We start from the raw sequence: 27,827 nt of genomic DNA, 5'->3' as shown, positions 1-27,827 counted from the left end.
GGTGCCGCGGGTTCTCACAGTCCCTTCCGCTGTGGCTGTCTCTCCAACCCTGGACCGGGTGTTTCCGGGGCTCCAGGACTGCCGCTCGCCCGACGTGCTGTCCCCCTCTCAGGAATCTCCCGAGCGGGCAGCCCACCCGACTTTCTGTCAGGCTTTCGCGCCCGGCACTCCCTCGGTGACGGAATGAAGGGGGTGGGCGTTCCGGCTCGGGAGGACCCCGCCGCGGCCCCGGAAGCGTCTAGTGCCCGGCGGCGGTGGCGGCGGTTGCCGTGATGCCTGCGGGGCTGGGAGGCTGACCGCCGGCGTAGGAGCGGGCCCAGTGCCCCAAATCTCGGTGGCCGGTGCTGGAGTGCGGCCTGCACCATGGCCACCTCCGCCGCCTCCTCAGAGCATTTCGAGAAACTTCACGAGATCTTCCGCGGCCTCCATGAAGACCTGCGAGGGGTGCCGGAAAGGCTCCTGGGGATGGCAGGGACAGGTGAGGCGAGGGCGGGACGAGCCGTGGGGAACTCGGCCCCGCGGGAGCCCAGGGAATAAAAGCCCCCCCACCCCACTTTCTCCTGGACCCGGTCCCTCTTCCCCCTCCGATGCACATTCTCAGACACGCCCCCTAGGGTTGGCTGGGTCTCGGCGCCCAGGATTTCCCTGCTGCCACTTGAGGGTGCTCGGGGATGAACCTCGGAGTGTTGTCTCCTTCTGGATCCTGCCGTAGCCGTCAAAATTTTCTTGTCTCATTTTCACCGTGGCAAGAAGAGCATAGGAGCCCTTAAGTCTGCTGCTCTGTGTTTCAGTAAAACTGGTTTCCTTCATCACTGTCTGTATATTTTGTTTTATGCAATTAAAAGCATTTTCAAGAGAAGTCGATAGTTCTCACCAGACTGGCAAAGGATTCGTAGCACCAAAAGGGCTAAGAAGCCAAAGGAAAAATAACTTTGGGGTTGGTAAATTATCAGGTTGCCGGGGGGGGGAGGTGGTCTTTAAAATCAGGATTGTGGGCTTAGGTGTGGTCGCCTTATGAACTTTTATGCTTAAACTGTTATCTGTCCCTTGATTTCAAAATTCAGATTGCTGCAGGCATTTCCTGGAGAAGCTAGTTTTCCAGTTAAATCTCTAGGAAGACCTGTCAGGTTCTTTGTCACTTAGAACTAATAGATCTTGATGTCAAGGCTGGTAAGACTTTGTTTTGTGGTTTTTTACTTAAGGGTCAGAGCTTGAGTGTTTGCTCTACGAGTTTCCTGAGGTCATGTGTCTTGAGTGACTGGTGAGAATGCCAGAGAATGTTAAACGTATTTATTTATTTATTTTTAAAGGTTTTATTTATTTATTTGACCGAGACAGAGACAGCCAGCGAGAGAGGGAACACAAGCAGGGGGAGTGGGAGAGGAAGAAGCAGGCTTCCAGCAGAGGAGCCTGATGTGGGGCTCGATCCCATAACGCCGGGATCACGCCCTGAGCCGAAGGCAGACGCTTAACCGCTGTGCCACCCAGGCGCCCCATGTTAAACGTATTTATTGAGAGAGACTACTGTGTTCGAGGCACTCTCCTGAATGCTGGTAATATTGCAAATTATTGCAGTGAGGAGACTTACAAATCCTTGTTCTCGTGGGTAGATGATAATATGTAAATATTAAAAGGAAAGTAATGCAGGGCAAAGGAATGGAAGGGAGGACTTTAATATTAAATAGGGTGGCTATGAAAAGCTTCTTTGAGAAGGTCGCATTTGAACAAAGACTTGAATGAAGCAAGAAAGTAAACCATGTGAGAATTTGGGAGGACAGAATAGCATTGCAGAGGTCCTTAAGCAGAAATGAGCTTGGTAGTTCTAGAAAGAGCAAGGAGGCCAGTGTGAAATGAGCAAAGGAGACGATGGTAGCAGATGAGGCTAAAAAGAGGTAGGCGGGGCCAGATCACGTGTGGCCGGTAGACCCTAATGAAAGATTCACACTTTTTTCTAAACGTGATGGGATGCACCTACAGGGTATTGAACAAGAGAGTGATGGTACCTGATTTACATGGTTGAAAAATAGACCACTTCCTTAGCTCAGTGCTGAATTAAATTTTGCAGTGTTCATTTCTGGAAGGGTAAATAGTGCAAAAGGGTATTCCATTTTGAAAAATAGAAAACTGAGTTATATTCACCTTTATCATCTGCCTAACCTCCTCATTGCTGCAAAGAGGACAATTATAAAGGTACGAATATCTACCCAAGTGCAAAATACTCATAGTTGCTGGAAACAGACTTAGTTGTTTAATGGGTAAGTAAATACAATGTGCACATATCTTTAGGTTACAGTAAGAATTTCAACAGCTTTCTGTCTCTTCTCAGTGCTTTGTTCATACTGGTCAATAAGTATTTGTTGAATAAATTGAATTTAGCTGAGCAAACACAATGCCTCATCTCTGAATCCTTTTTTTCTAATTCTGAGATTACTTCATACGCTTTCCAGAGCTTTAATTTCCCTCATGAATTATTAGGTTCTGAATAATGTACGTAACACAGCTCTTGCATTTAACTTATGCTCTGTAATTGAACTCAATCAGTTTTCAATAAATACTTCAGAATTATGATGTATCAGTCTCTGTCCTGGGCCCTGAGGAGTTTCAAGAGTTCTTGCCTTAAATGGGACCAAATTTACAACAAAGTTTTGATTGGTCCTAAGATAGTTTTGAGACCATAAAGAAAAGGCTTACTTGGGTGTTGGGGGAGGGAGGCTTTGCAGAAAGGAGAACTGAGTATGAGGGGTTAAATGGGAGTTTGCCAGATAAAGAGGAAATGGAAAGAAGTAACAACAGAATAGAAAGTTGAATACTCAAAACCATGACCAGAGCTTAGGGTATGTGTGGGGGAATAATAGTAGATGAGCAAAGTGAGACACAGCCAGATTGTGAAGGGACCTGTATGTTTCATTAAGACATTTGGGTTTCTCACAAGGTACTTGACATATAAGAAGTACTCAACAAAAGGTGTTATTTATCTGTCAAATATTTATTGAGCATCTATTACCTAGCGTTCCCTGAGCTAGGTGCAGAAATACAGTAGTCAAAGACATAGTCTTTGCTTCTATGAAATTTTCAGTGCAGAAGAGAAAAAAGCAAATATTTGTTCAACTTTCATCCATCAAATATTCACCATTTACTGTAGGTCAAAAGTAAATAATTACCCAAGTATCTTTCTGTACATAATTGTGATCATTGTTGTGGATAAACAAAGTACCTGTATGAACAAAAGAAAGACATTTGGGCTTGATATGAAGAATTAGTAAAGAATTTTAAGCAGCTAACTAATATAGTCAGATTTTATTTTAGAAGGAGAATGCTGGTGGCTGAATAGAGGATGAAGGAGAGGCATAAGGCTCTGGATACAGTGGACCATGTGAGGAGCCTTTGTGGCATTTATCTGGGTAACATGGGAATCTAGAGAGTGCTAAATCCAATTTCTGAGGCAGAGATTAACCAAACTGATTGGACGTGGGGGGTGAGAGAGAGAGCGAGAGAGATTCAAGGGTGTCTGCATTTTCTCACTTGGTCATTTGAGTGAATGATAAATATAAAAGAAACAGCCTTATTTGGGTTGTAGATGAAAACATCAGGGTGCTTATAGAATAGAGACCATAATGTATATCCAGTCTAGCCTGACAAAATATTTCTTCTCTTGCCATTAAAAATAACATTTATGAAGAAGATATTACATGAATTGAGAGGCAGTATACTATAATATTTAACAGCAAGGATTCTAGAAACAGACTGCCTGGGTTCACATCCCCATCTCTTAGTAGCTGTGTGACCTTGGACAGCTTACTTCAACCTAACTAGTTTCTCTCTGCAAAATGGGGGTAAATCATAGTATTTATTTCATAAGGGTTTTGTTTTGTGAGGATTAAATTGGTTAATGTATGTAAAGCCCTTAGAATATTGTCTGACAAGAGCCATTAGCCATTGTTACTATTGTTGGGAAATTGGATATGTTATTTAAAACATAAGAATACCAGCTCTGTATGCAGCTATTATGTTGCTCTACTTTCACTTTTTTCCTAGAGCACTTATCTTCTAACATACTAGACACTTTATTTCTGAAGTTTATAGTATAATATTTGTCTTCCTTTCAACTAGAGCAGTGGTGTTCAAAGTGTGATCCCTGAACCACTAACATCAGCATCATCTGGGAACTCTTTAGAAATACAAAATATTGGGCCCCACCCAAAGTTTACTGAATTACCAACTGTTTTAACAGTCTGTTTTAACATCCATCCAGGGGATTTCTGATTCATGTCAAGTTTGAAAGCAACCAAGCAAAAACCAGCTCTGTTTTTTCCACATCTTTTGTTAACACTTGATATTTCTTGTCTTTTGATAAGCCATCCTCTAACAAGTGTGAGCTAATATCTCGTGATTTGATTTGCATTTCCCTGATGATTATGATGTTGAGTACCTTTTCTTGTACTGTTGGCCATCTGTATTACTTCTTTGGAAAAATGTCTATACAGATCTTCCACCCATTTTTTAATCAGATTGTTTGAGGTTTTTTTGCTCTTGAGTTGTATGAATTATTTATATATTTTGGATATTAATCCATTATCAGATATATGATTTGCAAATCTTTTCTCTGATTTGGTAAATTGCCTTTTTATTTTGTTGGTGGTTTCCTCTGCTGTGCAAAAGCTTTTTAGTTTGATGTAGTCCCACTTGTTTATTTTTGCTTTTGTTACCTTTTGGTTGTCAAATCCAAAAATCATCACCAAGACTGATGTCAAGGAACTCTTGTGTTTTCTTCTAGTTTTATGGTTTCAGATCTTACATTCAAGTCTTTGGTCCATTTTGAGTTAAGTTTTGTATATGGTGTAAGATAGTGGTCCATTTCCATTCTTTTGCATTTTTTCTATAAAGTTTTCCCAAAATTGTTTATTGAAGAGATTGTCTTTTCCTGTGAGGTAACAAATATATATAGATATATTGGTCTCTGTTCCTGGTTCCTGCACAGAGCTCCTAAAATCCTTGTCATTTCCTAAGTCATAAGAACACGAGGAGCATCTTTTGTTCTAATAAGATGACTCTGAATGGCTTCCTGGATGGGGACTGGTCACCAGAAAGACCAACCAGTGATCAGAAGTTTGGATTTTTAGCCCTACCCCTTGTCCTCCAGAGACGGAAGAGGAGCTGAAAATGGAGTTACTAATTGATCATGGCTATGTGAGGAAGCCTTCATAAAATCCCTATAGTATATGGGGTTCGGGGAGCTTCCAGGTGGGTGAACATATCCATACCTGGAGGGTGATGTACCCCAGCTCCACAGGAACAGAAGCTCCTGCACTCAGGACCCTCCCAGACCTCACCCTGTGTATCTCTTGTTGTTCATTTGTATTCTTTGTCATAACCCTTAATAAGTTGGTAAATATAAGTAAGCATTTCCCTGAATTCTGTGAGCATATTTAACAAGATAATTGAATCTGAGGAGAGAGTCGTAAGAACCGTCAATTTGTAGCCAAATTGGACAGAAGTTGTGGGTAACCTACTACTTGTGACTGACATTTAAAGTGTGTGTTTGAAGTGGGGGGCAGTCTTATGAGACTGCACCCTTAACCTGTGGAATCTGTTGCTTTCTTCATGTAGATAGTGTCCGAATTGAGTTGAACCGTGGACACCCAGTTGGTGTTGCAGGGAATTGTTTGGTGTGGAGAAAAACTTCCATACATTTGGTGACCAGAAGTGAAGTGTTCTATATGAGTAGTAAAGGGGAAACACAAGAAACACACACACAGGAGGAAGGACTGGGTTTTTCTCTATACAGGAGAGAAAAACAAAGGAGGGGGAAAGACTGGGTTTTCCTAAGAGTTCCCCATTGTATATTCTTGACTCCTTTATTGTAAGCTAATTGACCATGTGTGTGTATGTTTATTTCTGGGCTCTGTATTCTGTTTCATTGAATTTTTGCATCTGTTTTTGTGCCAGTACCATACTGTTCTGATTACTATACCTTTGTAATATCAGGAAGCGTGGTACTTCCAGCTTTGTTCCAATTGGGGTCTTTTGTGGTTCCATAAAAATTTTTGAATCTATTGTTTTATTTCTGTGAGAAATGCTGTTGGAATTTTGATAGGGATTGCAGAGTCTGTAGATTGCTTTGGGTAGTATGCACCTTTTAACAGTACTCGTTTTTCCAACCTATTAGCATGGAATATCTTTCCACTGATTTGTGTCTTCAGTTTCATCAGTGGCTTATAGTTTTCAGTGTATATGTCTTTAACTTCCTTGGTTAAATTTAGTGTTTTTTTTTTTTAAGATTTTATTTATTTATTTATTTGAGAGAGTGAGCAAGAGAACAAAAGCGGGGGGAGAGGGAGAGGCAGACAGACTCCCCACTAAGCAGGGAGCCTGATGCAGGTCTCCATCCCAGGACTCCAGGATCATGACCTAAGCCGAAGGCAGACACTTAACCAACTGAGCCACCCAGGCTCCCTAGTGTCTTATTTTTTTTGTTGCAATTGTAAATGGCATTGTTTTCTTAATTTCTCCTTTTGATAGTTTATTATTAGTGTATAGAAATGCAATCAATTTTTGTATATTGATTTTGTATCCTCCAGCTTTACTGAATTTGTTTATTAAGTCTTTTTTTTTGGTGGAGTTTTCAGGGTTTTCTATGTATAATATGCCATGTGCACGCACACATTAAGCAGACTCCATGCTGAGCTCAGCACTGAGCGCAGAGCCCAAGGTGGGGCTCCATCCCACAAACCTGGAGATCACGACCTGAGCTGAAACCAAGAGTCAGTTTGCCCAACTGACTGTGCCACTGAGATGCCTCTTCATCACTTTTAAAATGGGTATCTACACCTGTTAAAACAAAGGATAGGATAACAGATGAAATGTGTCCCTTTTTGGGACGTTTGTATGCAGTGACAGTCTGTTAGCGTATGTGATTAATTATTAATCCATTTAATATATTAAGCACAGCCATAATTTCTAGTTTTAGTTTTGCAGCATCTGACAAGGTCTCTCGAAGTACTTCAGAATGCTGTAAATTATTATCCAGATAATACAATAAATGCCTATCATCGTGTTTTGGTTTCATAGCACCTGAAGGCAGCTCCAAATGTATTAACGAGTGTTGTAAAATTATTGAAAGCTTTCCATTGTAATTCACTCAAATTTTAGTATGTGTCCACGGGACCCCATTATTTTGGGAACCAGCAAAAATAATCACCATGGATAATCATATGCAACTGGTTGGTAAACACCAGTTACTCATTGACTGAAGAATTAGTTTTTCTAACACTCTTCATATTTTTTGGTGAATTTTGTTTTTGCTCTTAGTTCTCTCCCAGATAGTTAATGGTAGTTACTATTTATGAAACTCTTAATATGCCTAGCATTTACTAAGTGCTTATTAATGTGTGTTATCTTTTAACCCTTTCAGACAACCCTACAAGGTCAGTACTGTTATATTTCTTTCTTACAGATAAGGAAACAGGCTTAGAGAGATCTAATACATACTTTGTTCTGTTGCTCTTCACTTTATTGCATTTCACTTTATTGTGCCTCTCAAATATTGCATTTTTTACAAACTGAAGATTTATAGCAACCCTGTATTGAGCAAACTTATTAGCACCATTATTCCAACGCATTTGGTCACTTCATGTCTCTCACATTCTCACAATACTTCAAACTTAAATTAAGCCAATTAATAACCCTACACTGGCCTCTTAGTGTTCAAATGAAAAGAGGAGTTGCACATCTCTCACTCTAAATCAAAAACTCAAAATGATCAAGCTTAGTGTAAGTAAGGCATATCGAAAGCTGAGATAGGCCAAAAACCTGGGCCTCCTGACCGAAGAGTTAACCAAGTTGTAAATGCAAAGGGAAAGGCTTTGAAGGAAATTAAAAGTGCTGCTCCAGTGAACACACAAATGATAAGCAAAACAGCTTTAAGATCAGACTAGCCATAACCTTATCTTAAGTCAAAGCCTAATCCAGAGCAAGGCCCTAACTCTTCAATTCTGTGAAGGCTGAGACAGGTGAAGAAGCTGCAGAAAAGTCTGAAACTAGCAGGGGTTGGTTCATGAGGTTTAAGGAAAGAAACCACCGCCATAACATCAAAGTGCAGGGTGAAGTCCCACGTGCTGATGTAAAAGCTACAGCAAGTTATCCAGAAGATCTAGCTAAGATAATTAATGAAGGTGGCTGCACTAAACAACAGATTTTCAGTGTAGACAAAATAGCCATCTAGGATTTTTTTTTTTTTTTCTCCTAAAGAGGAGAAGTTAATGCCTGGCTTCAAAGCCTCAAAGGACAGGCTGACTCTCTTGTTAGGGGCTAATGTAGATGGTGACTTTAAGTTGAAGCCAGTGCTCATCGACAAGTCCAGTAATCCTAGGGCCCTTAAGAATTATGCCAAATCTATTCTGCCCATGCTCTGTGAGCGGGACAAGAGCCTAGGTGACAGCACATCTGTCTACAACATGGTTTACTGAATATTTTATTTTTATTTATTTATTTTTGCTTAAAGATTTTATTTATTTATTTGACAGAGAGCCAGTGAGAGAGGTAACACAGGCAGGGGGAGTGGGAGAGGAAGAAGCAGGCTCCCAGCAGAGGAGCCCAATGTGGGGCTCGATCCCAGGAACCTGAGATCACGCCCCGAGCCGAAGGCAGATGCCTAATGACTGAGCCACCCAGGCGCCCCTACTGAATATTTTAAACCTACTGTTGAGACCTACTGCTCAGAAGAATGGACTCTTTTCAAAATATGACTGCTCGTTGATGGTGTACATGGTCACCCAGGAGCTCTCTGATGGAGAAGTATAATGAAATTAATGTTTTCCATGCCTGCTAACACAACATCCATTCTTCGCCCATGGATCAAGAAGAAACTTTGATTTTCAAGTCTTATTATTTAAGAAATACAGGGGTGCTTGGATGGCACAGTTGGTTAAGTATCCAACTCTTGGTTTTGGCTCAGGTCGTGATCTCAGGGTTGTGGGATCGAGCCCTGCTTCAGTCTCTGTGCTCAGTGCAGAGTCTGCTTAAAATTCTCTCTCTTCTCAGACACTTAGCATAGGATGGGGTAACTGGGTGATGGACATTAAGGAGGGCATGTGATGTAATGAGCACTGGGTATTATATAAGACTGTTGCATCACTGACCTCTACCTCTGAAACTAATAATACATTATATGTTAATTGAATTTAAAGATTTTATGTATGTATTTGAGAGAGACAACATGAGCAGAGGGAAGAGGCAGAGGGAGAAGCAGGCTCCCTGCTGAGCAGGGAGCCCGATGCGATACTTGATCCTGGGACTCTGGGATCATGACCTGAGCTGAAGGCAGTTGCTTAACCAACTGAGCCACCCAAGCACCCTGTTAACTGAATTTAAATAAAAATAAATAAATATTTAAAAATTCTCTGTTTCCCCGTCCCTCCCCCACGCTTGCTCTCTCTCAAAATAAATAAATAAATCTTTTAAAAAAAAAATATGTTCCATAAGTCTATATCTGCCATAGGTAATGATTCCTTTGACAGATCTGAGCATAGTAAATTGAAAACCTTCTGGAAAGGATTCACCATTCCTGATGCCATTAAGAACATTCATGTTTCAAAGGAAGAGGTAAAAATAACTTTAATGGGAGTTTTGAAGAAGTTGATTTTAACTGACTTTGAGGGGTTCGAGACTTCAGTGGAGTACGTAACTGCAAATATGATGAAACCAGCAGGAGAACTGGAATGAGAAGTGGAGCCTGAAGATGGGAATGAATTGCCCCGATCAGACTTTAACTGAGGAGTGGCTTATGGATGAGCAAAGAAAGTGGTTTCTTGAGATGAAATCTACTCCTGGTGAAGATGCTGTGAAGATTGTTGAAATGACAGCAAACGATTTAGAATATTACGTGAACTTAGTTGATAAAGCAGTGCAGGATATGAGGTGATTGACTCCAGTTTTGAAAGAAGTTCTGCCGTGGGTGAAATGCTATCAAACAGCTTCACAGGCTACTGAGAAATTGTTCATGAAAGGAGGAGTCCATCGATGCAGCAAATTTCATTGTCTTATTTTAAGAGATTGCCACAGCCACCCTGACCGCCAACAGCCACCACCCTGATGAGTCAGCAGCCATCAGCATCCAGACGAGACCCTCTACCAATGAAAAGATGGCGACTCACTGAAACTGTGTTTTCAGCTGTAAAGTATTTGTAAGTTAAGGTGTGCACATTTTTTTAGACATAATGCTATCTCACACTTAATAGAGTACAGCATAGTGTAAACATAGCTTTTATATGCATGGAGAAACCAAAAATTCATTTGACTTGCTTTATTGTGTTATTCACTGTGGTGGTCTGGAACCACACCCACAATATCTCCAGGGTACGCCTGTGCTTTTACCTTCCATATACTTTGAGATAGGTAAACTACTGTGGTCTACAAATAGAGGCTGTAGGTCCTAGAAATGCCACAGTGGGGCGCCAAAAACAAATTAACTACATGATCCTGGCGAAACTGAAGTTATTTCCATAGCTCTAATGGGTCAAGGTTAGTCATTCTTGGGTTGGTAAATCAAACCACGCATAAGGAAGAGAGACTGCCACTTTAGTTAAACATTAAGGTAGGCTTTCTCTAGCTATTTCAGAGCTGACTCTTTCATGGTGCCGCCATCCACGTAGTTTACCAGTTAGTCTCAGAGTGAGTCACTTACATGGGACTGATTTGGGAAGGCATATGGGGTGGGGGATAGTGTTTGAAATGGCTCACTCTTATTTTTGGTGCCCATTCTACTCAGTACACAGTTATGCAGTTTTGTAGTTAACTGTGGTGTTAACTTTAATTAAAAAATTAAAAGGTCTGTACAGATTTTACCTGTTGCTGACGGCTATTCCCTGAGCACAAAAATGCCCCTCAGTGCTATAATGTACAGAAGCCTTGGGTCGGGAGTCAGGAGACTTGCATTGTAGAACTAGTTATCACCACACATTTGCTCCTTCTGTGACCTTGAGAAAGGCAGTTTCTCCAGGCTCTAGTTTCCTCAACTAAAATGAGAAGGTTCCATTAGATCATCTCTGAGATCCATTTCCACTCTTAACATTCATCAGTTTCACAATTCTGAGACTAAAGTATAAAGAAGCACCTACTGGGGCGTCTGGGTGGCTTAGTCATTAAGCGTCTGCCTTCGGCTCAGGGCGTGATCCCGGAGTTCTGGGATGGAGCCCCATGTCAGGCTCCTCCGCTGGGAGCCTGCTTCTTCCTCTCCCGCTCCCCCTGCTTGTGTTCCCTCTCTCGCTGGCTGTCTCTCTCTGTCAAATAAATAAATAATATCTTTAACAAAAAAAAAAAAAGAAGCAGCAGCACCTACTGATACCTCTCAGTTGGGTAGAGTTCAGCCTCTTTTGAACCTTTAAATATCTTCCTGCCTGGCTTCATCATCAGAAGGAAGAATTTCAGAGGCTTTTTTTTTTAAACCTTAGGATTCCATAAAGGATCTCATAATGTGAAATTCTTAAAATTGTTTTCAAAGGGAGCATATTTCTTTTAAAAGTATACAGCCTGTAGAGCACTCCTAAGAGAAGGTATGCCTTATGAAATTAGGTAGAGAGTAGAGTATCGCCATTCCAAAACAACTGAGTAACAGAATCACGGAGAGAAGTTAGTGAAAGGATCAAGATTCTGTGAGCCGTTCTTTGCCCCCTACTCTTATTTACGTAACCACATTCTTTGAATCGTTCTAGAGTTAGCCTCTTAAAAATGCAGATTTTCCTATCTTCAGCAAAGGAGGACTAAAGAAGGAAACTTTATGACCAACAGTTGTAGCAAAATCAAAGCTAGAATAGGTAGAATATTTCTTGAGCGTGTTTTGAGTGTGGAGATGTGCCTATTCGGAAGAATGGTGACACTCAGTGACAGATTATTACAGAGTAACATGATATCTCTCCATGGAAGTAGTCATTCTTGACTGCAGATATTATTTCACTGCTCATGGCTGAAAACACTAGTCAGGGATAATGACAGCTGCTCTTGTGCTTCAGTTACATCATGGATGGTCAAGATGCAGCTCATTTGTCATGGTCACTTTCTCCCATTTAAAACAAAAACCCTCGGTTTTGTGAGTGGTGTGGAGTGAGAAATAGTTCACTTGGAGTGTCTTGTGTGTATTAAGGGAATGTCACATAACAATGAAGGAGGTATATAGTAAAGGGTGCATTGTCATTTGCTCTTGGGGGCAGTGGTAGCATCAAAGGAACACCCTATCAGGTTTAGAGTTCTAGAAGCTATGGGATTTATAAAAGAAAAAGTAATTCCCTCTTCTGGAGGAGCTTGATCTCAAGTTGCAAATATAGAATGTACACATCCAGAGTGGGTCATGATCACCTAGAAAGCAGCAGACAACTGGCATGATAGATGCTGTTGTAATTAACAAAATGTAAATCCATATAAAGCATTACAGTGTATTACATCTTATATGGGATTGCATTCTGATGCAAAGATGAAAACCAGGGTAAAGAAAATTAGGCAAGAAAATCTGAGAACAGCATATTGAATACCCACATGCCATCCCTCCATAAGCCCAACTCAGCTGTTTTCTTTGGCATTGAATAAATTTGCTCTTTTTTCAGTTGATGAAGTGCTGGCTTGTATTTAGGAGTCACAATGAATGAAAAATAATATAGCTTTAAAAGACCATGTCCACATACACATGATACAGCATGGATGAACCTTGAGGACATCATGCTAAGTGAAATAAGCCAGACATAAAAGGACAAATATTTTATGATTCCTCTTCTAGGAGATACCCACCCTAATCAAATTCATAGATACAGAGAGTAAAATGGTGGTTGCCAGAATCTGGGGGAATAGGAAGTGGAGGATTAGTTTTCATTGGGTATGGAGTTTCAGTTTGGGTGGCGAAAAGGTTCTGGAGATAGGGTAGTGTTGATGCTTGCACAACAGTGTGAACGTACTTACTGCCACTTAGCTGTATACTTAAACATGGGCAAAATGGTCAAAAATATAAATTTTACCAAAATAAAAAAAAATGACTGTATCCCTAGATTGTAAAGGTAATTCCAAAAGATGAACTCAAAAAACAATGTAAGCAGTGGTAACTTCTTGGTAATAAGTAGGTTGATTATATGTAGATTTTCAGAGAGAATATTCATTTGGATACACACATTTTTAGAACTCAAACTGCTCATAAGTAGGGCTAATTTTTGCTTGTTACATATGAAGGGATGACCTGCCTCCTGTTTTATAACTAAGGAAGGAGGTCAGGTCCCAAAGAGATGAATTATTATCCAGGGTTACATGTTGAGTCAACCCCAAGGAAAGGTCCAGAATCTAACCCCCTTTTCTCACCAGTGGTTCCCTCTTACACAAATGTTTTCCAGATGATATGCCAGTACTCCATCATTTTTGCCTTGTCCAAGTACCATGTTTGCTGTTACTTAATGGTTTTCTCTATATCAACTTATAAAATACATTTACTTAATATATAGTTATTTTAAAAGGAAATTTTACATTACCACTTTAAATGGAAATTCTTTTTTTTTAGTTTGAAGTATTTGAGTGTTTATATAAATTTCAATTCTCCAGTTATTGCTACTTAGCTTAATTTTTTTAAAAAGATTTTTATTTTATTGGACAGAGAGAGAGCATGAGCACAAGCAGGGGGTCTGTAGAGGGAGAGGGAGAAGCAGGCTCCCTTTTGAGCAGGGAGCCCAACTCAAGGCTTGATCCCAGGACCCCGGGATCATGACCTGAGCCAAAGGCAGACGCTTAACTGACGGAGCCACGAAAGCACCCTAGTTTTTTAAAATTTATTTTTATTTTGGCTTTTTTTTGATGTATAATTAACATAACAGTGTTGTATTAGTATACAATATAATGATTCAGTAATTCTGTGTGTTATTCAGTGCTTGTCAAGAGCACTTAATCCCCTTTAACTATTTTACCCATCCCCCTGTCTCCCTCCCCTCTAGCAGCCATCAGTTTCTTCTCTGTATTTAAGAATCTCCGGTCTTTTTCTTTGTCTCTTTTTTATTTTGTTCATTTGTTTCTTAAATTCCAAAATATGAGTAAAGTCATATTTGTGAGGGTACCTGGGTGGCTCAGTCGGTTAAGCGTCTGCCTTTGGCTTGGGTCATGATCCCTGGGTCCCGGGATTGAGCCCCAGCCCCCGCCCCTTGCTCAGCATGGAGTCTGATTTTCCTTTCCCCCGACCCTCCCTCCTTGTTGTTCGTGAGCTCTCTCTCAAATAAATAAATAAAATCTTAAAAAAAAATCATATGATATTTGTCTTTTGGTTTCTTATTTCACTTAACATTATGCCCTCTGGATCCATCCATGTTGTCACAAATGCTAAGAGCTCATTCTTTTTTCTTTTTATGGGTGAATAATATTCCATTTTGTATATACATATAACACACACCCCACATCTTAATCCATTTATCTATAGGTGGACACTTGGGTTGCTTCCATATCTTGGTTATTGTAAATAATATTACAGTAAATGCAGGGGCACATATATCTGTTCAAATTAGTGTTTTTGTTGTCTTTGGGTATATACCCAGTAGTGGAATTACTGGATCATATGGTGATTATGAAAATGTTTTGGGGAAACTCCATACTGTTTTCCACAGGGGCTGTGCCAGTTTGCATTCCCACCTACAGTTCATGAGGATTTCTATTTCTCCACATCCTTGCCAACACTTGTTTCTTGTGTTTTTCATTTTAGCCATTCTGACAGGTGTAAGGTGATACCTCATTGTGGTTTTGATTTGCATATCCCTGATGATTAGTGATGTTGAGTATCTTTTCATGTGTCTGTTGGCCATCTGTAGGTCTTCTTTGGAAAAATGTTTATTCAGATCCTCTGCCCATTTTTTAATTGAATTATTTGGTTTTTTGGTGTTGAGTTTTCTAAGTTCTTTATATAGTTTGGATGTTAACCCCTGTTGGATATATCATTTGCAAATATCTTCTCCCATTCAGTAGATTGCCTTTTTGTTTTGTTGATGGTTTACTTTGCTATGTGAAAGCTTTTTCTTTTGTTTTAGTCCCAATAATTTCATTTTGCTTTTGTTTCACTTGCCTGAGAAAACATACTAGAAAAATGTTTTTGTGGCTGATGTAAAAGAAATTATGCTTATGTTTTCTTCTAGGAGTTTCATAGTTTCAGGTCTCGCATTTAGGCCTTCATCTATTATTTATGTGTATGGTGTAGGAAAGGGGTTCAGTTTCAGTTGCATGTAGCTCTCTAGTTTTCCCAGCACCATTTGTTGAAGAGACATGCCTCCTTTGTTGTAGATTAATTGATCATATAAACACGGATTTGTCTTTTGTTCTTTCTTCCTTCTGTTTCATTGATCTATGTGTCCATTTTTGTGCCAGTACCACACTATTTTATTACTATAGCTTTGTAGTATATCTTGAAATCTGGGATTGTGATACCTCCAGCTTTGTTGTTCTTTCTCAAGATTGCTTTGGCTACTCAGGGTCTTTTGTGGTTCTATACAGATTTTAGTGTTATTTGTTCTAGTTTTTTGAAAAATGCTGTTGGTATTTTGATAGGGACTGCATTAAATTTGTAGATTGCTTTAGGTAGTATGGATATTTTAACAATATTTGTTCTTCCAATCCATAAGCATGGAATATCTTTCCATTTGTTTCTGTCAGGTTCAGTTTCTTTTATCAGTGTTTTATAGTTGTCAGAATACAGGTCCTTCACCTTGTTGGTTAAGTTTATTTCTAGGTATTTTATCATTTTTGGTGTGATTGTAAATGGGATTGTTTTCTTAATTTCTCTTTCTGCTACATTATTCGTGTATAGAAATGCAACAGACTTCTGTGTATTAATTTTGTATCCTATGACTTTACTGAATTCATTTATTCTGGTAGTTTTTTGGTGGAGTCTTTAGGGTTTTCTGTATATTAGAATCATGTCATCTGCAAATAGGGAATGTTTTACTTCTTCCCTACCAATATTTATGGCTTTTATTTTATTTTGTCTGAATCCTACAACTAAGACTTCCAGTACTTTGTTGAATAAAAGTGCTAAGAGTGGACATCTTTGTCTTGTTCCTGATCTTGGAGGAAAAGCTCTCAGTTTTCACCATTAAGTCTGATGTTAGCTGTGGGTTTTTCTTATATGGTCTTTATTATGTTGAGGTATGTTCTCTCTAAACCTACTTTGTTGAGAGTTTTTATCATGAACAGATGTACTTTGTCAGAAGCTTTTTCTGCATCTGTGGTGATCATATGGTTTTTTAAATCTTTTCTCTTATTGATGCAATATATCACGATTCTTTTACAGGTATTGAACCATCCTTGAATCCCTGGAATAAATCCCACTTGATTGTGGTGAATAACTTTTTAAATGTGTTGTTAGATTTGGTTTGCTAGTATTTTGTTGAGGATTTTTACATCTATGTTCTTCAGGGATATTGGCCTGTAGTTGGCCTATAGTTTTTTTTAATTGTTGTGTCCTTATCTGATTTAAATATGAGGGTAATGCTGGATTAGAATGAATTTGGAAGTATTCCTTCCTTTTCTATTTTTTTGGAATAGTTTGAGAAGAATAAGTATTAACTATTCTGTAAATGTTAGGTAGAATTCGCCTGTGAAGCTATCTTGCCCTGGACTTTTGTTCTTTGGGAGTTTGTTGATTACTGATTACTGATTCAGTTTCTTTGCTGGTAATCAGTCTGTTCAAATTTTTTATTTCCTCCTGTTTCAGTTTTGGTAATTTATATGTTTCTAGGAATTTATCCATTTCTTTTAGGTTTTACAGTTTTTTGGCATGCAGTTTTTCATAATATTCTAATAATTGTATACCTCTGGTGTTGGTTGTTCTTTCGCCTCTCTCATTGGGATTTTAAGTCCTTTCTCTTTTTGTCTTGTGAAGTCTGGGTAGAGGTTTATCAGTTTAATTGATTTTTTTTTTCATAGAACCAGCTCCTGGTTTCATTGATCTGGTTTTTGTTTCTATATCGTTTATTTCTTCTCTAATCTTTATTATTTCCTTCCTTTTGCTGATTTTAGGTTTTGTTTCTTGTTCTTTTTCTAGCTCCTTTGGGTGTAAGGCACTTTCTTGTTTTGGGGGTTTTGTTTGGGTTTGTTTTTACCTCTATTTCATTTATTTCTGTGCTAATCTTTATTATTTCCTTCCTTTTGCTGGCTTTGGACTTTGTTCTTTCCCTGGCTCCTTTAGGTATAACGTTAGGTTTTTCTTTGAGAGTTTTCTTATTTCCTGAGGTAGGCCTGTACTGCTATAAACTTTCCTTTTAGAACTCTGTTTTTACCATTGTGTTTCATTGGTCTCCATGCATTTTTTTTTTATTCCAGTATAGTCAACATACAGTGTTGTATTAGTTTGAGCTGTACAGTATAGTGATTCAACAATTCTATATATTACTTACTGCTCATCATGATGTGTACTCCTAATCCCCTTCACCTATTTTCCTTATCCCCCTTCTTCCTCCCCTCTGGAAATGACCAGTTTGTTCTCTGTATTTAAGCATCTGTTTGTCTCTTTTTTTCTGTTTGTTTTTGTTTCTTCCACATATGAGTGAAATCATACGGTATAAATCTTTCTCCAACTGACTTATTTCACTTAGCATTATACCCTCTAGATCCATCCATGTTGTTGCAAATGGCAAGATTTCATTCCTTTTTTTTTATGGCTGAGTAATATGCCAGTGAATGTGTGACATCTTATCCATTCATCTGAGATGGACACTTGGATTGTGTCCATGTTTCCTGGCTAGTGTAAATAACACTGCAATAAACATAGGGGTGCATATATCTTTTTGAATCAGTGTTTCTGTTTTCTTTGGGCAAATAGTAGTTGATTTCCTGGGTCATAGGGTAGTTCTATCCTTAACTTTTTGAGGAAGCTCCATACTGTTTTCCACAGTGGCTGCACCAGTTTGCATTCCCACCAACAGTGCATGAGGGTTCATTTTTCTCCACATCCTCGCCAATGCTTGTGTCTTCATTTTTTTGATGTCTTCTTTTGATTTCTTGCATGACCCATTCATTGTTTAGTAGCATGTTATTTGGCCTCCATATAAGTGTCCTTTCCAGATTTTTTCTGTGATTGATTTCTGGTTTCGTACATTGTGTCAGAAAAGATGAATGAAGGGCGCCTAGGTGGCTCAGTCGGTTAAGCGTCTGCCTTCAGCTTAGGTCATGATCCCAGGGTCCTGGGATCGAGCCCTGCATTGGGCTCCCTGCTCAGCAGGAAGCCTGTTTCTCCCTCCCCCACTCCCCCTGCTTGTGTTCCCTCTCTAGCTGTCTCTCTCTCTCTGTCAAATAAATAAATAAAATCTTTTTTTTTAAGATTTTATTTATTTATTTGACAGAGAGAGAGAGACAGGGAGAGAGGGAACACAAGCAGGGGGAGTGGGAGAGGAAGAAGCAGGCTCTCAGCAGAGGAGCCTGACGTGGGGCTCGATCCCAGAGCTCTGGGATCACACCCTGACCAAAGGCAGACGCTTAACGACTGCGCCACCCAGGCGCCCCAATAAATAAAATCTTAAAAAGAAAAAAAAAGAAAAGGAAAGAAGAGTGATACAATTTCAGTTTTTTAAAATGTATTGAGAGTTGTTTTGTGGCCTAATGTGTGATCTATCGGGGAGAATATTCCATGTGCACTTGAAAGGAATGTGTATTGAACTGTTTTTGGATGGAATTTTATATATATGTGTGTGTGTGTGTGTATACGCATATATACATACATGTACACACATATATACACATATACACACACATACATGTATACATATATATATATATAAATCTGTTAGGTGGAAAATCTTTCAATTATATCTAAACGATCAGCAAAATACAGTGAAGGCAAAACAATGCCGTTTTAGTTAAATGTTACTGCTTGGCAGCTGAAGCCTATTCTATTTTTGTTTAAAGAAGAAATTAATAATTTTTAAGTATTAAAGACATACTAGTTGGTTAAGCATATAAAGACAAAATGACAAGATGCAAAAACGATTGAAACAGAATTGAAAGGGGAATGACTTTCTCACTGTGAGTCAGTGGTATTTGCATCGTTTTACATATTACTGCGAGTGGGTATGGCCAAGAAATATATACCCTACCATGCACTCTCCCTAGCAAGCAGAGTAGGTGAATTTTGAATTTGTTTTGCAGAAAAGCAGTGGATAAAGATTAATATGGAGAAGTGTTTCACAGTGGAGGTAAAAGTGGGGACAGGGATTTCAGAGTCAGCATTCCTAAACATTCTTATTGATGAAGGTGCTCCTGACCCCTCTAGGGGAAAATCAATTGACAGCGATTGACTTAGACCTGTAGTGTTTCTTAGTAGGATAATACTGACCTTTGGGGCAGATAATTGTCACACAAGAGTGTCCCAAGCATGGATATTTTTGTTCCCTGGGCACTAAATGCCATTCATAATACCCACCTCTCCCCTCCCCCATCATTGTGATAACAAGTTCCAGTACATTTCTAAATGCTTTTTAGGGGTGTCTGGGTGGCTCAGTTGGTTAAGCATTTGACTCGTGATTTCGGCTCAGGTCATGATCTCAGGACTGTGAGATCCGGATCCACCCCACATCATGCTCATGCTGGGTGTGGAACCTGCTTAAGAGTCAGTCTCTCTCTCTCTCTCCCCATCTCTCCCCCCCTCCCCCCTTCCCCCCNAAAAAGTAAAAAATGTTAAAAAGCATTTTTTTTTTAGAGATGATTAAGTACGACTAGCTCCATCAGGGGAGGGTTGGGCAGTTTATTCTAAGCAGAGGGAATGACCTCTACAAATATATGAAAACAGGACTGAGCACTTGAAACTTGTCTGTCTTTTCCAGAAGAGAAGAAGAAGCTGATCAGAGATTTTGATGAAAAGCAACAGGAAGCAAATGAAACGGTGAGAACAGGGAGCAAATCCTTGCTTCTTCTACCTGGAGTTAGTCTTTTCCAGAAGTAATGCTTATTACCTGATCACAGATTAACTGTTCCTGTCTGTTGATCTTGATTTTGATTATTTCTTACTAAATGAGGGCAGTTGATGGGGTGAGTGATGAGGGAGTTCGACAAACACAAATGGGTAAAGCTTGGATACTCTCTTAAACTGAGTCTTTGATAGAATACATTCCTGATATGAGTAGTAAGGGCATTCTCAAACCTTAAAGTGGGTGATCTTTTAAAATTTCACTTAGGGGGAAGTGGGTGGCTCAGTCGTTAAGCATCTGACTCTTGGTTTCATTTGGGGTCATGATCTCATGGATCATGGGATTGGACTGCATCAGGCTCGCGCTCAGTGGGGGGTCTGCTTGAAGATTCTCTCCCTCTGCTCCCCCCACACCTGCTCTCTAAAATGAATAAATAAATCTTTAAAAAAAAATAAAATTGGGGGCACCTGGGTGACTCAAGCAGTTAAGCATCAGCCTTTGGCTCAGGTCATGATCTCAGGGTCCTGGAATCAAGCCCTATGCCGGCTCCCTGCTCAGTGGGGAGTCTGCTTCTCCCTCTCTCTCTGCCACTCCTCCTGCTTGTGTTCTCTCTCTCTCTCTCTCTCCCTCTCTCTCAAATGAATAAAATCTTTAGAAAAATAAAAAATAAAATTTCATTTAAAAAGCTGGCTATTGGGGTGCCTGGGTGGCTGAGTTGGGTGTCCGACTCTTGATTTTAGCTCAGGTCATGATCTCAGGGTCATGGGATCGAGTCCCAGTTGGCTCGTGCTGGGCATGGAGCCTGCTTGGGATTCTCTCTCTCCCTCTCCCCCGCATTCTGTTTCTCTCTGTCTCAAAAATAAAAGCTGGCCGTTAAAATCAGCTATTCTTCTTTGTTAAACTTATTAAATCACAAAAAAAATGTACCTCAGAAGCAGTTGTAGCCACATTCCCTTCTGTTTTAAAAGACCTCTACAAAGACATTAGCAAAATTAACCAATCCAACTCTGGCCATCCCAGGCGGATGAAAATAATTCATGACCTCTTATGGACATGTCTGGGTGTTACATTTTACTTACCCAATAAAATGGAAATCTGATTTGGACCCCTGGTTATCTAGGACATGGAGACAAATGACTGATTTTCAGAAAGAGGAGGAAGGAAGAATCTTGATGCCATACCCCTATCAGTTAAGTGCTCATGATAGCACTTGAACCATAACAGATGAAAAATTTGATATACCGAAAAGAGAATTTGAAGATTTGTGTAATCTTGAGCAGATTTCTTCAATTCTTATATAGAAAATAAAAGTAGCATCTCTTACCTTATTCAGGACAGGAAAGATTAAATGATTAAATAAGATAATGTATATGAAAATGTTTAATAGGAACTAAGGTGCTTGTTGGTTTTTTTCACTTACTCATCACATACTTTTTGAATGCCTGTCCTCTGCATGTTAGGCACTGTGGCAGGCACTAAGAGAAACAAGGTCAGCGTGTCACATGTGATCCCTGCCTTCGTGGAACATGTGGTTGAGTACTTATTTGCAGTTGTCTGTGGTTTGATTAGTCCAAGCTAGGCATATGCCCAGATGAGAGAGGAAAAAAACCCAGCCCATCTGCTCACTACTTTCTACCCTCCTAGCTGGCAGAGATGGAAGAAGAACTACGTTATGCACCTCTATCTTTCCGTAACCCTATGATGTCTAAGCTTCGAACCTACCGGAAGGACCTTGCCAAACTCCATCGAGAAGTGAGAAGCACACCTTTGACAGCCACACCTGGGGGCCGAGGAGACATGAAATATGGCTTATATGCTGTAGAGAATGAGCATATGGTAAGCTTCAGCTGTTTTTTTTCTACTTAAGGGCTTGTGGCACAAAAATTAGCCATGTTGTAGAGTACAGTTTATGTTATCAGCGCACAGTAGACTCTTCTCCTCTCCTGTTTCCTGCAGCCAACTCCCCTTCTTCCCTTGGGTAACCACCTCTACTATATTTAATGCAGATCTTTCCAAACAATGCTACTTTAGATTTCTTTATATCTTTTATAAAATAGTGCTTGGTATTTAGTGGAGGAATACAAGTGTTACCTGTTCTTATTGAACCCAGACTTGGTATTCTGACCCATTGATCCAGTTTTTCACATATGCTCAAAAAATTCAGTTAGGTTTTTAATTTATCCAGGGTATTGTTACACATTAACCCAAGCTTTCCTTTACATTTATATTAAGATGGTCCAACAGTGGAGACACAGTAGAGAAGACAGGACGCTTCTCAGGAGGGACCTAACGGCTCACTCTATTGTAATGGAAAGTTAGCCAGACTGCCTTTCTAGACTCCAGTATTCTGATTTATAAAAATTAGACTGACAGAATTGAAAATCTATATTCTGAAACTATCTAGGGAAGCTGGATAAAGGAATACAAGTTCACAAAGATTAAACGTAATGTGTTGCATTTGGTATTATATTCCACCGTACAAAGTAGAAATGGCCTGGCAAGTGGCCCGGCAAGTAGCGTGGGAGAGAAATGGACAGGAGCCCACAAGTATGGACTCATGTATGTAGAAAGGCTAGTAGTGCAGTGTTAAACCATCCTGTTTCATGATGCATCCTGATTATGGTTCAAAAGACATTCAGATGATACTGGCCTGACATTGCTGATGTCAAAACTAGAGAGAATGATATAAACTTTTCAAAATTCAGTTGTGGAGAGAAACTGGGAAAAGGCAGGCAGGTGAAGCTTGTTCAAGTAAGATGAGAGGTATAAAGTGACTTCGAGTATTTGTTACCAAAAATCAACAAAAACAAAAAAGGGGAGGTAAAGCCAAACCATAATTTGCTTTAAAATTACTAGTTGCAGAAATATAAGGACAGTTTAGATATACATACCACCTTCAGTGGCATTATGTTCCAAACCTGGGGTTGATATATATGATCTTACGGTCTTTTCCTGCTCTTCACTCTAATCAGTTAAAAAATCCCCGTCTTTTATTTTTAAAAAGCCTTATTCCTGCTGCTTTTAAGCTAAAGTAACTAGGGTTGGTTTATTTCAGTGTCATTCAGTGGTTCCATCATCCACTGGTCTGTATACCATATATGAAAAGACTTGTTACTTACCTGGAAACTCAATATTTTGGTTTCTTGATGGTGGTATCTAGTGCTAGTAGTCACCGGTTTGGTAATAGGCCCTGTGAACCAACCCCTTTCTGAGTGTGTGTGTGAGTGCTTTGAATAGCGAAACTTAGCCGTACCCACTTGTCAGTGGTTAATTCTGGCTGACAAAGGCTACTTCCGTCATCACAGAAGTGCTTGGGATTATAGGTGAAGTAAAACTTTGGCAGGGATTTAGAAAATTAGGGCACTTGGGAAATTAGGGCAGCTTACTTGGCCCCTGAGAGCAGTCACCAGTGTGGCAACTTCAGAGTTTTGTTTGGCCTGAGGTGAAATTCTTTTTGGGTTTCCAAGACTGTAACCACTTAAGTGTTTTCCAAAATGTGATAGTGTTTCAGACTTCTAAGTGATTTCTGGATGTGCTGCAAATGAATAGCTTATTCATGTCAGGGTCCCTCAATCCTCAGTACCAATCAGGTGGAAGTCTTCAGTGAAGTAATCTAGACTGTGGAGTTTAGTTGGTTGGTTTGTTGCCCTGTCAACATTTGTAGGCTAAATGCATATTCGGGTAGCTCCTGCACCCCAGATCTGGGCCACTGCCTCAGAAGTTGTTAGTTCAGAAAGCACATGGAATCAGTTCAAATTCATTAAGAACACAGGGCAAGTGCTCTGACGTTTTTAATTCTCTTGTCTCACTGAAGTATACCAGGCAGTGGCATAAGAGGTCTGCGATCTTGTATTGGTAATTCTAATCTTATAGCTGGTTAGCATCTTCAAAGTCTTAAAAGTAATGAAAATTACTGCACACACTGTGTATCCCTTCTTACATCGGGAGGGTCACAGGGAATGTGCTGGCAATGAATTTATAATGGAAGATGTCTAATATTTCCCTTCCACGCTCCTGTTAGAACCGGCTACAGTCTCAAAGGTCATTGCTTCTGCAAGGCACTGACAGCCTGAACCGGGCCACCCAGAGTATTGAGCGTTCTCACCGGATTGCCACAGAGACTGACCAGATCGGTTCAGAAATCATAGAAGAGCTGGGGGAGCAACGTGACCAGTTGGAACGTACGAAGAGTAGAGTAAGTCTGAGCGGATAGGGGGAAGTAGGTGGGCCGCTTATATACTGATGCCTTGCCACGGCCAGAAACTACAGCAGTTCAAAATTCAGGGTTAGGACCCCTTAGATGCTTAAACTTTTCTCAGCTGAGAGATTTCTCTTGAAAGTAACTTTACCAGTTGGATTTAGAGGTCATACAGGCCAAAAAAAAAAAAAAAAAGGAAGGACTGAAGAAACCCAGTTTCTGCATTTGTGGAAGATTGTAGCCACTCCATCCTTTAATTCCTAGATTACCAACCCGAGATTTTTTTTCATATCAAGTAGGATATTATGCTGTTCTTATAAGAGCACCATTTACTTAAACAGTCCTAGTTTTTTTTGTCCTTTAGAGCCAAGGCTATTTTCCACAGGTTGTAAAATAGTACTGCTGACGATTTAGAGGTTCACTCCTGGACTATAACTCTTTTGTTACCCAAGGTAAGCTAGATCACTGTGGGAAGAAAATGGGAAATAACTTAGGCCAAATGACTCTATTAAGGCCTCTGAAAAACACATTTCTCCCTTTCCATATACCTGCATAGGAATTTTAAAAATAGTACAATTTGCCAATAGAATACTATTAACGTTATGAGGCAAATACAATTTGAACAACAGATACTAGCTATAAGACTTGGTTGACTTCCTCCATGTGGGGATTGGAGATTTTCTCATATATCTAAAGAGCTGCAATTCTTCATTCTTTAAAAATTCACAACTACTAAATTCAAGGTAAACTGTGGAGAAGGCAACTTGCTTACCGACTGTGTGGTTTTTGACTTTTGAACACATCAGGTGGATTGGTTGAATTTAAAAGCCAAGGAATGAGCTGAGAGATCAACTTACTTATGGCCACAGGGGAATGGGAACAGATGGTAGGTGGCATCTGTTGAAATATCCCCTAGATATTACAGGCAACCAAAAAGTAATTTTTTAAAAAGCTTTTAAAAGAATGACTCGCAATTCAGTGTGTAAGAGGGGTAAAGAAAAAAGAACCAGATCCCAAAAGTGGTAATCCACCAGCCAACAAAAATAAAATCTCAAGAGGCTCCCCTGGAGTTTGGCTGATGAAATTCAAATCTGAAGTTGCCTCACAGTTACTGGCAAGGTACACTTGAAGCCTCTTTCTGTTTTGAGTAGCTAAGGTGAAGGATCAGTTTGGTCCCAGGAGTTCTGCACAGTAAGCCTGGGATATAATAATTCCTAAGCCTACTTGTCAAGTACTAAAGGATCTTGTCCTGTATACTCAGAGGCCATCATTCACGTTGGTTTGATGACTCCATCGTAACTTTTTTCAGCACACACCCTTTAATGCCCACTGTCAGTTTAGGAATGTTCAAGTTCTACAGTATGTACTTTTAGAAGGGGGAAATAATTGCTATTTTCTCTTCTCAGCTGGTAAACACAAGTGAAAACTTGAGCAAAAGTCGAAAGATTCTCCGTTCAATGTCCAGAAAGTAAGTTTTAAAAATAGAGTTAAGAGAAATTTTGTGACTAAGACATTAAACAGGACTTACAGAGGTCCTGATAAAGCAAAAAGAAGAAAGTATTACCTTGTCTAGTTAAATATCCCAGGACAGAATCATTTGTTAAAAGTATTTGCTGCTCTGGGGCACCTGGGTGCCTCAGTCGGTTAAGCGTCTGCCTTCTACTTAGGTCAAGGTCCTGGGATCGAGCAGGAATCGACCCAGGGAGTCTGCTTCACACCCCACTTGTGCTCTGTTTTAAAAAATAAAAGTATATGCTGCTCTGACTTGGAACAGTGGGAAATTTGTCCACTCTTAATCCCAGCTTACAGTTTTCAGAGCACATGGGAATATTTATACAAATATATTTGTATAAATAATTTGATTAGAAAACTTTTTACTGCTGCTGCTTAGTACTTGCTTTTGGCTCTACTTGTCCTTCATGGGAGTCAGCCCCTTATCAGGGAGTTCTGTCCTGTTAGCAAAAAAGTTGACTTTAAAAAAAAAAAACCCTAAAGTGGGTAGTATGCACAAAACAAAACTATAACCGAGCCATGGAACTAGTAAGGGAGGGAAATTTTCCTAAACAATGGTAAATGCCTTGTCAAACAAGAGGAAGCCTTCAATTTAGAGTTAACGTAAAGAATCCAATCTCTGGTTCTCATGTTAACAAAAAGTAAATTTTTGAAGCTCTTATACTACCTTTATAAAGATATATCCTTTTGGAATGATAAGGGAAGAGTAATTAGTGGTATTATATTTCTGTTTTCAAATAGGATTCAGTGATTTCAGAAATGGTATTTTTCAGGGCACCTGGCTGGCTCCCTTGGTAGAACATGCAACTCTTGATCCTGGGGTTGTGAGTTCGGGCCCCGTGTTGGGTGTGGAGCCTACTTTAAAAAAAACAAACCAAAAAAAAAAAAAAAAAAACCCAACAAAAAAAAGCTTTTCCAGGAGAAGCCATTTATAAAAATGTATATTAAATATGAAAAATGAGATTTTAAGTTTTATCTAAGTAATCTCTAGAGCCAGTGTGGGGCTCAAGCTCACGACCCTGAGATCAACAGTTGCATGCTCTTCCAACTGAACCAGCCAGGTGCCCCTAGTAAAGCTATTTTTAAAGTGAGGAATTTACTATTTGAAGACATTTTAAAATCAAGAAACCATTTTTATGTGTTGGTATCTATTGTCCCAGTCGTCAAGATTTCTGTGAGGTAGTGTTATTCTTAAGTTAAAATTGAAAATTTTTCAAGTTGTCACTTACCAGCTAAATGAACCTTATATATACTTACTGCTGAGTGGCTATGTGATCAAAAAAAAAAAAAAAATTCAATCTGCCTCACAGTATCCAGCCTAGGCCACGGGGGTCAAACCCCTGAGCATTAAGAATGGAAAGAAGTAAGGTCATCCAGACTTCTGACTGGTTCCTGCTTTGCTTCTTTTTGTAGAGTGACAACCAACAAGCTGCTACTTTCCATTGTCATCTTACTGGAGCTGGCCATCCTGGGGGGCCTGGTTTATTACAAATTCTTTCACAAGCATTAAACGTCTAGAAGGAAGGGTTTGTGGACCAGAACGTGGACCCTGTGAATGAATGGTGTTAGAGATGGGGAATAAGCATAGCGCTGCTGTGAGGTAATGTTTCGAAGATGCACTGTGTAACCAGACTGTGGGAGGAGGGAGGGAAGACAGAACCACATAACTGTGAAGGAAAAGCAACGAGACCAGTATGATATACCAACGTAATAAATGCTGTTTATGACTTCTTTAAATTTACATAGTATTCCAACATATTAATATCCTGTGAACTGGAAAAAAAAAAACCCCACAAATTTACAGTATTGGTCACCAAAATGGAGAGGGAAAGGAAACTTTACAATTGTGAGAATGCGCAGATGTTCTCATTAAGGCAATATTGACCCAGACGACCATTTAGTATGTGTCTCCTCAAATGCCTCATAATTCTGGAATGTCCTTTGTGACAAACGTGTTAGCACACAAAATTTCCTAAATTCTTGCACGTTCTTCCCTTTCTGATTCATCTGGTGAACTGGGAGTAGGAAGTTGGTCATAGACAATGTGCCCTCCCTCCCTTGTCTGACCAAAACTTGAAGCAATCACATCCACTGCCAGGCTAGCTGTAGCCTTGGCCTCTTCCTCTGAAGCAGCCAACTGAGGATTGACTTCAACGAGGTCCAGTGCTGACAGCAACCCTGAAAGAACAAAGTATGACAAAACCTCAGAAGATACCCTA

General features: G+C 39.7%; 2 protein-coding genes across 4 annotated transcripts in view; one reads left to right on the top strand and one right to left on the bottom strand.

Moving 5' to 3' along the window:
• The first annotated feature begins 203 nt into the window (after nucleotides 1-203).
• VTI1B (vesicle transport through interaction with t-SNAREs 1B) lies at nucleotides 204-27,349 on the top strand. Of its 2 annotated transcripts, XM_002925100.4 has the most exons (6): nucleotides 209-478; nucleotides 19,815-19,873; nucleotides 21,543-21,734; nucleotides 23,920-24,093; nucleotides 25,503-25,564; nucleotides 27,022-27,349. In XM_002925100.4, the coding sequence occupies exons 1-6, from the start codon at nucleotides 364-366 to the stop codon at nucleotides 27,116-27,118; spliced, it is 699 nt and encodes a 232-aa protein (XP_002925146.1). In that variant the 5' UTR covers nucleotides 209-363; the 3' UTR covers nucleotides 27,119-27,349. The 2 variants fall into 2 exon arrangements, with proteins under 2 accessions (XP_011230427.1, XP_002925146.1); XM_011232125.3 differs by lacking the exon at nucleotides 25,503-25,564 and having other exon boundaries at nucleotides 204-478.
• Nucleotides 27,304-27,827, bottom strand: part of ARG2 (arginase 2) — a 30,313-nt gene continuing 29,789 nt past the window's right edge. For both annotated transcript variants that reach the window (XM_011232124.3, XM_002925099.4), the window contains exon 8: nucleotides 27,304-27,786. In XM_011232124.3, the coding sequence (XP_011230426.1) occupies nucleotides 27,581-27,786 (206 nt within the window). In that variant the 3' untranslated portion in view covers nucleotides 27,304-27,580. The remainder of the gene's footprint in view (nucleotides 27,787-27,827) is intronic.

This window comes from Ailuropoda melanoleuca, chromosome 14 (genome assembly GCF_002007445.2).
Source record: "Ailuropoda melanoleuca isolate Jingjing chromosome 14, ASM200744v2, whole genome shotgun sequence".
Lineage (NCBI taxonomy): Eukaryota > Metazoa > Chordata > Mammalia > Carnivora > Ursidae > Ailuropoda > Ailuropoda melanoleuca.
The sequence above is the reverse complement of the archived record's forward strand: the minus strand, read 5'-3'. Positions and strand labels throughout refer to the sequence as shown.